Source organism: Cydia fagiglandana, chromosome 11 (genome assembly GCF_963556715.1).
Source record: "Cydia fagiglandana chromosome 11, ilCydFagi1.1, whole genome shotgun sequence".
Taxonomy (NCBI): Eukaryota; Metazoa; Arthropoda; class Insecta; order Lepidoptera; family Tortricidae; genus Cydia; species Cydia fagiglandana.
In genome coordinates, this window is record NC_085942.1 from 11,031,162 (window position 1) to 11,045,833 (window position 14,672).

General features: G+C 37.8%; 1 protein-coding gene across 1 annotated transcript; it reads left to right on the forward strand.

The window, feature by feature from the left end:
* The first annotated feature begins 2,666 nt into the window (after positions 1–2,666).
* On the forward strand, positions 2,667–13,753 carry LOC134668993 (cuticle protein 12.5-like). The gene is made up of 3 exons (XM_063526509.1): positions 2,667–2,812; positions 9,731–9,910; positions 13,634–13,753. Exons 1-3 carry the CDS (start codon positions 2,801–2,803, stop codon positions 13,724–13,726), a joined length of 285 nt encoding a protein of 94 aa, XP_063382579.1. The 5' UTR covers positions 2,667–2,800; the 3' UTR covers positions 13,727–13,753.
* Positions 13,754–14,672: the final 919 nt, after the last annotated feature.

Below are 14,672 nucleotides of genomic sequence, written 5' to 3' on the forward strand. Positions count from 1 at the left end.
ATATGAGTAATAAGTAGGTACTCAACTGAGGTGAAAATAAAACACAATTTTTCACCTGAGGAAAGGTCTTCTTTTCAGCTTGGGCAAAAATGCTTCGTACGTACAAAAGGACATTCGTCCTTTTACTCCTCTATAGGTCGCATTTCTCAAGCAATTCTCGTGACAAGCAGGTTTAATATATTTTTTTTATTTTCCAATTAAGCTTTTTTTTATAGCGAAGTCTTCACGAAGGGGTTCAGAGAGCCACTAGTCTTTTTCTTTATTTGTGTACGTACCTAAGTATTCGTAATTATTTCTAGTCAAAGTAAATTGAAAATAATAAGTAGGTACGGTCATCCAAGAAAGTGGTCTATCACTTTTCGACTCTATCAATCAGATGATAGAGTCGAAAAGTGGTAGACCACTTTATTGGCTGACTGTAACTTGCTTTTCACTAGAAGCAATTAAGCCAATAATGTAAAATAATGTTTTGTATCTTCAAACACTTTTACCCACTAAGTCCCGGCTTTAAACGATTAAGATTGAATTATTTATAGCTGTTAAAATGGGCATAATCAGCCAAAAAATTATTTAAATAAATCTTAAATACGTAACGTCTTAAATTAAAAAAAAAATCGTATATCTAAACATAATCAATAGTTCACTGTCAATAATTAATTCTAGTCTCAGATAAGACTGCAACAAGTACTGTTAACAATGTGAAAGCGGCTTGTATAATTTGAAACCAATCAACAACTCGCGATTGCGCCATTGGTAACATATATGTGAGCTAACTACGTTAACGCTTAGATACTTCAACGTAGTTAAAAGTTTTGGGATTCTTATTCGTTTTATATCATGACTGTGTAGTGTGCATAGAAAACTTAGTATTCTTATGTAGGGTTCCTTTTTCATGAATGTGTTACAAGGAATGCCACAATGAACTGAGTTCTATTAGCAGACCAATTCCAGAGCTTTCGAATATTGATGTTACATGTCTCCTTTAGAGATTCTAATTACATTAGGATACGATTCAAAGTACTTAATCTACGTGTTTAACTTATTCGCACATCCATTGCAAGTCAAAACTACAAACGATTAACATAGCTTTGCGACAACAAAGTTAATTAACAATCAATAAAGAAAATTTGACATTTAATGGGCTTCTTGAGGTAGGCTCATCTGAAACAATTAAGATTGTAAAACATTAAAAACATCGCTACGTTTGAGCCACTTACTGGAATTCCTAACAGCTTCAGAATTTTATCAATATTTTTGTGTGAACGTGCGAAGTATCAAAACAGTTTCTTGACGTTGCCAGAGAAACGTATGTGCAGACATAAAAATTCCCAACTGGACCACAACACGTGTACGGCCCCAAGTAGCGTTAGGTTCTCAACGCCGACTCGGCTACAATACAAATACGAGTATAATATATACAAACATCCTTGCTACGGTTTCAACTGCTCCATTTCCCTTTTATTAACCTATAAATGGGAAGAATGATTTTACCCATTCTGCTTATGAGCTGAACAAAGAGCGGATGATTTGGTTACAGAATTCTCGAATTGCGGGATTTATTTCATTCTATTGATGTCTGTTACAGTGCTATTAAGTTGTTTGGGAAAGCCTATTGTCAATACAATAAACAGTTAAGAAACGATGATTCAAGATAATGTCTAAGTAAAGTATAGTATGTTGATAACAAAGCGTAAAAAACAGTGGACTTTTAAAAATCATTATCCAATTAATTTGTTTATATCGATGTACCAATAATATCAGTATAATGATTAACACTTTTGCTGCAATTAGCTTTATTACCTAATACGTAACATACAATGCCTACTTGTACAGGATATAACCAAGCCGTTCCGCATTGAATATGTTAAATTATAATTTTAATTTAATTAACATAGCTAATCGCAATTCTTAAGCATTTTGCAAAGCATATTCATAATTAAAGGTATACCGGGTGTGGCCTGTAACACGAGCAAATAATTAAAACATAGATTGGACTCCACAAACAGTGACACTGTTGTTCAACAACTTTAAAAAATGATGAAGTATTTAGACTCCCTATTTTTCATACAAAATAAATATTATCTTCAATGGACACCATCGCCACGCCATATCATTGTGATTGACGTTGCTTGTCACGCCTTAAAAATAACAAAATTCGCAATACATTGCGTCTTAGAATAAACTTTAAAGTGTATTAAAAATCAAACCACAAGTTATTTTTAAAAGTCGCTGAACAAATGTTGGTCAGTATGAGGAGTACAGATTACAGTTTAATTTTTTGCTCATATTACAGGCCACACCCGGTATATAAGGTATATATTTTGAATTGAGTACGTGCCTATGAGCAGTATATTAGGTAACAAAACTTACAATAAAATAAATTTTATAAAATTAATAAACGAACGGCCCGATTCAAGCTTTAAGATACGTCGAATATTACGTCTATATTATACGATATGGATTAGATGATGTCACCGTCAAGAGTGAGTAGTTTTTTGTTTGAAGAAACTTCACTTTTGACACTGACATATCTAATCCAATCTCTAACAAAACAAAAGTGACTAATTAAGTAGTAGTTTTGTAAGATTCTCTTACAAAACTATCTCATTTTCAGCCTTTTCTGCTAACGCTACGTATCCACCCGAAGGCTGATACAAATGACCTAGGCCCAGGAGGTAGGGCTAAACTTGGGCCGAGCATGTGTCTAGGCAGTATATAAGCTGGCCGGCTCGGTTCCTAAGCACATTCGACCCACATCTCCTTCTTCACCTCTACAAGCCACCCCAACCCACCCCTCAAAATGTACAAGCTGGTAAGACCATTTATTTGTATAACCGGCAGTCATTTTCAAAATAAGAAAGTTTTTCAAATACCTGATCACATTTTTAGAGCTCCGTAGGTACAAAAATTTGTTCACGGAGATCTTATGGGATAATTTCGGTCTTGCAAATCGGTTTAATGCGTTTTTAGATAGGTAAATACTTCTTATAGCATTATCAATAATTTACATTCAAGTATTATCTTCAGAATAGCTATTAAACCTTAAGGTACTTTCAGACGGCTTCTACTCAAACGTGACGTTACGACTGGTCTAGATTGGAGTAGGCGTTGAGTACGATTGTTTTTGTTTTTATATACCACGTCGGTGGCAACCAAGCATACGGCCCGCCTGATGGTCAGTGGTCACCGTAGCCTATGGATGGTTGCAACTCCAGGGTGCTTGACTACTTGACTAGTTAGACTTTGACTTTGACTGTCATTTTTGACTCATGTATTGCTTTGATCTAATGAGTCCCATAAAAACATTTGACTATCGTAATCAAACCGGGTCGACTACTAAATCTTGTCGTCTATCTAGGCCCCTACCGCAATTTATCGTATCGCATTTATTGTATTGTTCGTCAGTGACATGGGCACTTTTCACGAAAAATAGGAAATCTAAAAACTTCATAATTTTTTAAAGTCGCTGAATTAATTTTGGTTAATTTGAGGAGTACAGTAATTTTTTGCTCGTGTTACAGGCCACACCCGGTATATTCAACGACCCTTTATATTGTCTATCAGTCAACTTAATACTCGTACATTTATGGAAACGGAACACAGATAAATCAAATTAATACTTTTTCATGAAGTAAATATGATGGGCATTAGATGCCAACGACCCTTCTCGGACACGCTACGATTTTTAACCGGACCCTCAGGTATCAATGATAAATAAAACTTCAGTTTAAAATAAAAACAAAACAACTTAATTAAAGGAATAACTCGATTTACGCTAAAGGAGATATTTACGGGTAATTTTGTCCTTCCTTATAGGTACATACGGGTTGGAACATTTCTAGAGACTGAATGATAGTGTTATCTAAGTGATCTACAATCTAGTTATTACAATAGTAAAGCTGGATTAAAAAGTAAAACAAAGTCATTAAAATGAAATATTTTTATATCAATGACAACCCAACAAAGTTATATACATTTTAAATCGACACATGTCATGTCATTCAATAGGATCTACTTGCTAGAATTGAAACATGCTGATTTTTGCACTAATGTTTAGCAAACTGTATCTCAAAAACGCTTAGAAATACTTATTAACGATGCATCTGTTCAAAAGCATTGGGACCGTGCGCGTTGGACAGTAAGTACCGTCTTTAACATAAGGGCACACGGAGCTCGTACAGAGCTCCCATCCTCAGGGGGCCCCGAAGGACAGACAGTAACAGTATAAGTATTTGATTACCCATAATAATTCTAATTCGCTTTCCTTACTTTCCAAAAGGGCCCCAAATTCTTTTGTGCCCAGCATAGTTTAAAAGCCAACAGGAGTGGTCATTTCTCCATACAAACGTACTCGACTGTTTCCTCCGTGGGTTTTGATAATATAGCAATATTTTTTTCAATACAGATTAATATTGTCAATATCTGTGTCGGACCGTTTTGTTTTTTGATATTTTTGTTTTTTAAGGCGCTAGAGCCCTTCCAACTTAACAAACTTAGGTAGGTCCAACTTCGAGAAAGAGGTCAACCGCAGAATCCAACTCGGTTGGGCAGCGTTCGGGAAACTACTTAATGTCTTTTCGTCCGACATACCTCAGTGCCTCAAGACGAAAGTCTTTAATCAATGTGTGTTACCAGTGATGACTTACGGCTCCGAAACGTGGTCTTTCACTATCGGCCTCATCTCAAAACTCAAAGTCGCTCAACGAGCTATGGAGAGGGCTAATATGCTCGGAGTTTCTCTGCGTGATCGAACTAAAGTCACCGACATAGCCCACCGGATTAGCAAACTAAAGTGGCAATGGGCGGGCCACATTGCAACATTGCATTTTTGTTGCATTGCATTGCATCGCAGAGAAGATGGCCGATGGGGTCGAAAAGTGCTCGAGTGGAGACCCCGTGGTCGCTTTCAACCGGTACGAATGGAGGTCCAAGGGGGAGGCCTATGTTCAGCAGTGGACGTCTTATGGCTGAGATGATGATGAGAGCCCTTCAAAAATGGCCAAAATGGCCTCATTGACTATGCCGCAATGAGAAGCAATATTCAAAACTGATATCAATTATCCAAAAAAGGAAAACGGTCCGACGCAGATAATTACATAATCATTTAGATTCAAATTTGGTTACGATTGGTTAAGTTTTGGAGGAGGAAACAGTCGAGTACGGAACCTCGATTTTTGAGATTTTTACGCAGGATTTTTCGCCTTGTCCTTATCGCACCCGCTTCCGTTAGCGAGACGGATATATTTACCTAAAATATTTAAAACGTACCTGTTTCGTCTTAAGACGGCCCTGTGGACAGTCGGTATCGTCTTGGGTCGTCCCATTCGTTATTCGTCAAGTTTTTAAATTAGTCCTATTCTGCTTTCGTCACCCATTCTACATTCGTCACAATCGTCGGTGGTTTTCAATGTAGAATGAGTGACGAAAGCAGAATAGGACTAATTTCAGAACTTGACGAAAAACGAATGGGACGACCCAAGACGATACCGGACAGTCTGCCATCTTGTGGCCTGAATCGGAAACATAAGCATGTATATGCCGAAGCAAGTGCTGCCATCTACATCTCTGGGCTACATCGGAAGCATAAACTTCACATATTTTACGCCTCGTGCTCCTACCTGTGCTGCCCTGCTGTTCATGCACGCTCCTTTTAGACCCAGAAGTCAACGTCCCAATTAACTACAGAATAATTTGAAAATGGCCAAATGCTAAAATTAAAGGTTAAGTGGTTAGGTACTCCTTAGGGGAAAACTCATTTAACGTGAGAGAGAGCCCTGTAAAACATGAAGCAATTTTCAAATAAATATTATGTAAGGTTAAATTTCATCAACGACATATGGGAAAATTGGTAACATTCAAGTTCTTTTGATCTTATTAAACAACCTTTCCACTTATTTGGCGTTAATATTAGTCATTAGTCTTCATACAAAACTAACGACTCTTTTCCTAAAAAATAACAACAAACATTATCATATGCCTTGGTTTGGCTCTATCGTACACTCCTAAAGAGTGGCATTTAAATAGTACATTATTGTCGAGGCTCGGAAGTAGCTACTTGCAGGCTGAGGATTCGTTTTAAACGGACGACCTTGGGAGTCCGTTTAATTGAATCCGAAGCCAGCAAGTAGCCTTCCAGCCGAGTCATATATAGTGCTTTTCTCAAAAATGGTGCAAGAAATATAAATATCATAGAAATATTTTACAAAAGCAACGTATATATTTTCACAGAAAAAGCCCTTGCCGCCTTTTTATTTTTTTAATAAAAAGATAGAAGTGTATTTTTCTGCCGAAAATACGCCAACCTATTTGAGACAGCTAAATAGTTGCGGTACTAATCATCTGTTTGGCTGCTTAATGGGCCTGTGCCTTCATTTGATATGGCCATTTCAACTTTTAAAAAGTTTGGAACTCGACAAATAATGGAATTTGTATGCAACATTGCAGTCCCAAAATCGAGACTGCAATGTTTTTTTTAACTTTGTAATTTTTGACTAACCATAAACTACGCGCTTCGCGACCTATTTTTTAGACGGCACGGCAAAGTCGACTTTGCCGTCCATTTTTGAGAAAAATAACTTTGATAAATATCCGCGGTCACCGAACTTATTAAGTTATTACTTTGTCCTAAACAAACTGGACCATAGCACTTCACAGGCCTTCGCGGAAAAACCTCTCAGTTAAACACCTAGATAGCAATTTAAAAGTGTTTCAGAAAAACTGTGGTAAGTACGGAATATTATTAAGTGCGGATTTCGGAATTCTGAAGAAATCCATTTGTTGTATGAGATACTTTTTGTTACTAACTTAAAGCTTTTGTACTTTACAATTGCTTTGTTGTAAAGTAAGTATTTATTAATAAAATATTTTGGTGGTAATATAAAAATATCTACATTAGTTAGGTATGAATTTACTAAAGGGTTCTTTATACAATTTGTTTGTATTTTAAGCTTACGTTATTATTAATCATTTATTTATTTTTCTTCTTAGGCTAGGTCATTTATAACATGAATATAAAAGTAAAATACAAAAACACATAGAAAACAATAAAAAATAAGTATAAACACATTACAAAAAACCTAACCTAGGGTGCCCATAAGCTTACGTTTATTATTATGTATTGAATCATGCCAACACACATAGTTATGGCTGTATTCCGGAATAATGACATTTATTCTCGATACACATATTTAACCACTTTTATGAAAGAGCGACCTCGATTCGCAATTCCTGGCCAGCTTGCATACAAAGGACGTGTAATGTAATGTCGTTGATACAATCACGAACACACGCATAATATTCAAATTAGGCGTAGACGTCACTTATATCACGTGCTGAGCCAAAAAGCTGCCGGATTAACGCCATACGGTAGGAAGCTACTTAGATATCCGTGTAAAGAAAAACATTTTATTTCAGTAAATATTTAAAAATCAGACTGAAAATACGTTAGCAATGTTAGCATTCAATTGTCCAAATACAATGTCATTAAGTCCACGATATAGTAGACATTTGTCTTAATTCATGGGCCGCCTAATAATTATGGCATCTACCGCCAATGCAGAAGAGGCTGGTTTAATGCTAGCCCTGGGCACTTGAGGAATTGCTCAGGTTTTCTTTCTTATAAGTAGGTAAGATATCTATTTCAGTTTATGATGTATAGTAGTGTTTCTACTTAAATTAAATTGTTTCCTAGTTACAAGACAAGAAGTATAAAAAATGTAATGCTTACCCGTGTATTCAATACACTAGAATGTTACTGTTTCGACACTAATATTTTGCTTTTAGCAAATGGACTCAACATTAGGTATGCCCTACTATGTTGAATCCGTTTTAAACCTATCTATCTGGCTCTGTAGCTTATACGCTATAAACAACTGTTTAAGCGTATTGATAACTATCAATCATAACACAAAGCCACTCGTACACGGACAGGACCAACATCAATATTATAGCGCACGCGACCAAGGCGTGATTGTTTAGACCGGTCTCGTTAGAAAGGCGGTCTGGATCTAGATTAGATAGGCCCACACCCGATGTCCTTTGCGACCTAAAGGGCGTTCGTAGGATGTGGTGACAAATCCAATGACGTGACTAAGAACAGATAGCCTCAACTTTGTTGCGCTATTACGTTAGACAAAAGCATCTGGTATTCATGGAGCTATGAATAAATTTCCTCTGACGTCGCTGACTAAGCCTAAGGGAACACCTATTAGGTTAAAGTTAAATCGTGACCTTGTACCTATGTTAAAGTAAGTAGTTGGCGACGCCAAATATTCTATAACATATTTTCCTGTAAACACGTGCCCACAGCACGTGGCTGACGTGGGTTATTCGTGTAACAGAAATGTAAGTAGATATGTCAATAGAAAAATACACGCGTGTCAAAGCCTTTTAAATAATTGTTTACATGAAAACGAAACATTTTTTTTTGTGTGTTGAGGGCGTCTAGAAATAGGTAGTCTAAAAATAATTGATAAGGTTGTGGCGAGCTGTTGGGGAGTAACGACCCCACGGACCCGAGTGCTCCCGAGAGTCGATCAGGGACTCCGTCTCCGGCGTGTCTTCGTCGGTCGGAGTGGACCCCAAGGGGACCCGCAGGACTCTCAGCTCTGGCTTGCCTTCATTGGCCGTCCAGAGAGGAGTCGCTAGAGCTATATGCTCCAGGGGTGGAAGTGAAAGATGCATAAGACGCGAGTTGGCACAGTGGCTGGTAACAGTCACTGGGTAGAAATCGGCGCACACCTCTCGACACCCCTGAGCCGCTCACACCGATGTTGCTCCTGGTCGTCTTTACGACGGCAGTTTCAGGGGCCCATCTAGTCAGTGGCGAGTCACCACCTGCCTCGATGACGGTGTTAACATTGTTATGGCAGGTGTCCGGACCTCTTTGCAATAGCCCAGTTTCATTGTCCACCCAAACTTAAATCTATAGCCCGGAACACTGTTCACTTTTTCTACAATAGTCCCAATGCCTGCTGCGACCGGTTCATGGGTGTCTATTGTTGCGCCTGTGAACGGGTCCAGCAGCGTTCTACATGACATTAAAGCTCTCCAAAGGGCCTCTACGTGTTGGATCTGTATCCCCACGCAAGCCTATCAAAAGACCGGGATTTATAGGCCCGTGAAATCCAGAATTGATAAGATAAAAACTATGGTCATTGAATCGTTACTTCTCCGTATTTTTTCCTGTTGATATTGACGAAAAGCTGGCAGAAATGTCTTGCCGACGATTGCCATACTTAAAGAAAAAAAGATAAAAAGTCCGCCTCTACAGTCCAAACACCGGGAACGGTTTTTGACTTCAATATTGCTTACCATGAAATGGCAAAGCTGTTTTATGCAAAATTGAGTTATCCAGGCGAAAAGTGGAATACTTTTACCGTTAATTTTGGTTCAAATTGTTACCGGTATTATCATTTCTACAGAATATGTTGCGTAAAACAACTTATTCTATAGAACTTATGTCGTGTTCTCCGCACCACGCATAGCGTCAACGGGAGACCAAAGCCTAATCAAAAGCCGTCTCAGACAAATGCAGGTAAATTAACAGTAGGATTAGATTACAGAAATTGAACTATCTATGATTCAGAATCCAGAACTGACAGATTTCAGGCCAAATTTGCTCTAGTTGATGATATCTAGCGTAGATATATCTGACTGATTTCCGTGATAGATAAATCAGCCTTTGAATTTAAAAGAGTTTATGAAGCCAGTTATTTCTTTTTGTCTATAGGTTGTGTTCGCCGCCCTCCTCGCCGTGGCCGCCGCCGCGCCTAGCCCGTACGGTGTTCCGCTGGGCGTAGCGGCCCCTTATGCGGCCCCCGTAGCATCGGTTTGGGGCCATGGGCTCGCTCCAGCACCCATTATTAAGACCGCGGTACCTGTCGCCACTTCCTATGCCAACACAGTGAGGGTATGTATCATGATCATTGACTAAAAACCCTTTGGATGCAGATCCTCGCGCCACTCCAGTGGGCGAGCGGGACATCACACTTGCCTATTAGCGCTGTCTTGCTTACACACCGCAGCGGCACGCGGATCAGCATCAGTGTGATAACCGTGTAACTATTGTTGACATGTCATCAATCCATACAATCCATAGCCAATATAACATCGTTGCCGGAACATATAATATTTATTTATTTAAACTTTATTGCACAAATTACAAATAAAATTACAAATGGCGGACTTGATGCCTACTCGTATAATAATATTAATAATATGTACTCGTACACCATTAATTACATTAACCGACATCTATCTAATTAATATAATCTCTAATATCGTTTTCGCACTTTTACGCCTCAATTTTATCAAGCTATCATTTATAATTAAGTCAATTACTGATGGACACAACATCAAAAAATTAATGCTATGAAAATAACAAAATTAATATTGTCAAAAAGTCCATAAACCCGGCGAAAGGCCGTGTAGTGGATGGCGCTGGAGCTAATATACGGCGTTGCATGAACAAGAGATTTCCTTTGGCAGGATTGGTCCTTAGGACCCAGGGAAGGATTCAAGAAGTGGAGCCACCGAGATTTTTGATGTAATTTTTTAGGGGGGGGGAGCTCTCAACTTGATCTTGATATCTGTATCAGTTAAGCTACTAGGTCAAGTTTGGTATCGTTTCCGGGTGTGAAAGGGTGTGAAAAGGGAGGGGGAAATTTGAATGGGGTTTCAATAACCGCTGAACCGATTTAGATAAAATTTGGTATAGAGATAGTTTGAGTGCCGGGGAAGAACATAGGATAGTTTTTATTCCAAAAAAAACCTTAAAAATGAAAGGTAAGGTGTAGGATTGTATGGGAAATGAATAAACGCTGAACCGATTTCGATGAAATCTATGTCTACATCTTTGATTTAGTTGAAAATGATTCTAAACTTGACTTAGAACCTAAACTTAAAAAATTATTAACCTCAAACGTCGCAGACGCTTACAATCCCCCCCCCCTCACCCCCCACCTGCACCAAAAATCTGGGTGGCTCCACTTCTTAACCCTTTACCTACGGGTGTCAACCAGAGTTGCCAGTAAGGCAACACCGCTGCAGTACAGGTGTCAACTATAGTTGATCGAAGTAATGGTCGTGTTCAACATTTTTTTTAAACAAAACGAGACCTTGTGGCTTGGTAATAGTGGTCACATTATGCACTGTGATTAGTATAGATACAAAGAAAAAAATATCATAATATTTCGGTAGATGGCTCTGACATAAACATAATTTTAAAATTACCGCTTTTTTGCTGGCAACTGGAGTTGACACCCGTACTGCAGAGGTGCTAATAATTGAATTCAATATGGCGGACAATAGTGTTGTTTACAAATTTCATCAACTTGTTGTCGATATGAGAGTACGGCGTGGGAGTGTTTGGAGTGTTTTTTACCGTTTTTGGTTCAAATATTGGAATTTAACATATTATGAAATCATTATTAGGTACTATTGTACCTAATAATAATTTCACCACAATCATAAATTGTTAAATTTCAGTTTTACATTTACTAGGTTATCGACATATCGACAAATGTGTCGATAGACGCACATCACTATTTTCCATAAGTGGCAAATTGTTTTAGTGCAACGTTTTTTGTTATTGTTATTTATGCATTATTTTCATAATTATCGTTATTTAAGTGTTTATTTGTGTTAAGCATATTATAAACTAATGTTCTTAAACGTAAACTTGTGACATTCGCGAGTAGTAACTTAATATTCTTCAATTCCTTAGTGACTGGTATATTGCTTGATAGCAGAAAAAATAGTGAATTTTATTACTCCAAGTGATTATTTATTGATTAAACACATTATACTTATTGTGTGTGTGAAGTTTCAAGTGTGTAGCTGTAATACTTCAAAAGTTACAAGTAAGTGAAATTATGCTTAACCGCTGACTCTCGCCAAAACATGCCCGTATTGGGCGGTGACAGAGCGATTTAATAGCCCGTAGGTAAAGGGTTAAATCCATCCTTGGGTCCTAAGGACCAATCCTGCTAAAGGAAATCTCTTGTTCATGCAACGCCGTGGTTGACCTTTTTTTGCTCTGAGCAAACACAACTAGTGTTCACAAACAAAAAAATAAATGACGATATAATATCAATTCAGCGCATCGCGCCTGCACGATAATATGCTCTAGCTAGAGCGAGCAAGCGCGTGCAATTTATACGTTCTGAATCCAAGAAATATAGTAAATAAAATGCAAGTACACGATGCGATGACAAGTAGAGCTAACCTTGGAGTAGGCCGATCCAATCTGAACCACTTATCCTGCAAGCAAAGATTTCTTTTGTTTTTGCGACAAGCGGCCATGGCATTTTAGTTCTGGTTGCAAACTTGACCATCCACTTTTAGCAACATTTATTTTAAATAAAACCATTAAGTTTATAGTGCCAGTTACGCCTAAAGATACGCATATCCTTGGCAAGATTCAAAACGAGATTATTAATTTTAACTTTGTATTTATAGTATATGGTAATATTATTTAAAAGCGAGTCAATGCACTTTGAAAATAGGCCCACTAGCACCATTCCACTAACCCGGGGTTAACCGGTTAAACCTGGCGTTGCCATGGTTACCAGTAGAATTTGACAATAGGTTAACGGCTTAACCGCTTAATCCCGGGTTAGTGGAATGGTGCAAGTGGGCCTTAGTGTACGTAATGCTGTGTTAAAGTGACATTCCATTTCCAACTGCAGCTGCAATACTGTTCATTTTCTATGGAAATTGACAATGACAGCGACGCGTTTCCATAGTAAAATGAACAGTAATGCAGCTGTAGTTGGAAATGGAATGTCACTCTTATGCGTGCCTATGAAGCTAGAGGTCTCGAGTTAGCTCAAGAAAATTTAAAAAAATCTGCGGTACGAGTATACGATAATAGTTATTTGTTTTACAAGGGGGCAAAGTTGTTGTTTAACGGCTCGTGCTAATATTGATACCCGAGCAAGCGAAAGATTCCAAAATAGAAACACGAGCGCAGCGAATGGTTCGAAAAATGGAATCTTGAGCGTTGCGAGGGTTTCAAAGCACGGGGGTTAAAGAAAATTTGCCCCCGAGTGAAACACAAAACTTTTCACCACACCAACCCGAAGCAAATAATAAATGTAAAATATCAAACAAAATCAAACCAAATCAAATCCAAATGAATGTTATTAAATATTTATCATCCAAAATCATTATTTAAAAGTCAAATCTACCAGCAAACATAAGAAAACAACTCAAAATTAGCATTTGATTACTTTGAATAAAATGCAACTTTGCTATCAGTTTTTGAAGTGCAAAGTAAGCCTTTCCGAGCTGGTGCGGTGAAATTTTTTTTTTGTTTAGAATAAGCAAGCATTACCGACTAGTGATGAAACATTAAAAAAACCGTGCTTAGTGTAGTCAAAATAGACTAATTGCATAAATTCTAAAACGGCTGGGCCGATCAGGTTCGCTATACCTTTCCTTAAAAGTCTTTACTAAGCTTTACTTTCACGATTTTTTCATATTTTTTGGACCCATTGTTCAAAAGTTAGGGGAACGCTCGAAAAGGAGTTCTGCTTGTAATTTTAGTTGTCGTTTATTGTACAACACGGCCTTGTTTGTGTACCTAATACTCGTATTGCCCCATAACATTTATTTATTGTTATCCTATTAGCTCGCCAGCCCAGCCGTGGCGGTGGCGCCCGCCCCATACGCCGCCGTGGCGCACGCGCCCGTCCTGGCGTCCCCCTACGCGCACGCCTGGTAAGCGACACGCCACACGCCACACGCCACACGCCAGACGCCACAAGCCCGGCCACACCACCCGGCCAACCAGTGCAACAGTCAACATTGCTTATTTAATTTATTAGTGTTAAGCAAATTTTGAATGTCGAAAAGTAGTCTGCTCTTCAGGAAAGCTGTTTGTTCTTAATAAATTCAACTTTTGGTTTAATCTGAGTGTTATTTTTTACTTTTTCCTGAATTATAAGCTGAAATATATACTATACTTAAGACCATAAAGAATATGAGTAGAAATCCAGTCTCCAGGGCTGGGATTTAACCAGCGTCTTTGGCTTTCGTGGAAGATGCCATAACTACTAGGTCACCCAAGGCACAGCGGTACCGGTAGAACTTTCATTAAGTCACTCATTAGTTATTTCAGTTATAATTTTTTATTACTACTTAAAAAGCACAAATCAAAATATTTAATGAAATAATTTTATTTTTACGACACCAGTTCCTAAAACCTCTCTTTATTCTTCAAAAATCGATAGGAACAGGGCATTTTATCAACAAGAGCGATAAAGTAATCAAATGTAGGTAGAGGTTTTACAGTTAATATTTCATTCACAACTTCATTACTACCGCCTTGCATAAATTACGACTAAACAAACATTAAAAATAAGCTCCAGCTTCCCTAACGGATTTTTTGGGCTATCTATGCAAACAAAATAAAATAAAAAACATTTTGTAAACAAAATTAATTTGAACTTAATAACTATGTGCGACAAAAATAAACAAATATTAGCTTATAAGGCTAGAGATTTAAATCAATAAGATCAACCCATCTTTAATCTGATTATTCACTGAAACAAATTATATTCACTATCTTAATAAAGTCATCGCAAAATTTAAACCACAAGTTGGTATGCCCATTATTTTTATTGATTTATCGAAAGCCAGCGGGTACGCGAGAACTGTCGTTGATAAGC

Excerpts from the sequence above, each read along its gene's own strand:
- LOC134668993 (XM_063526509.1), top strand. Across the intron at positions 9,911-13,633 it reads CCTATGCCAACACAGTGAGG|CTCGCCAGCCCAGCCGTGGC; the intron begins GTATGTATCATG and ends TTATCCTATTAG.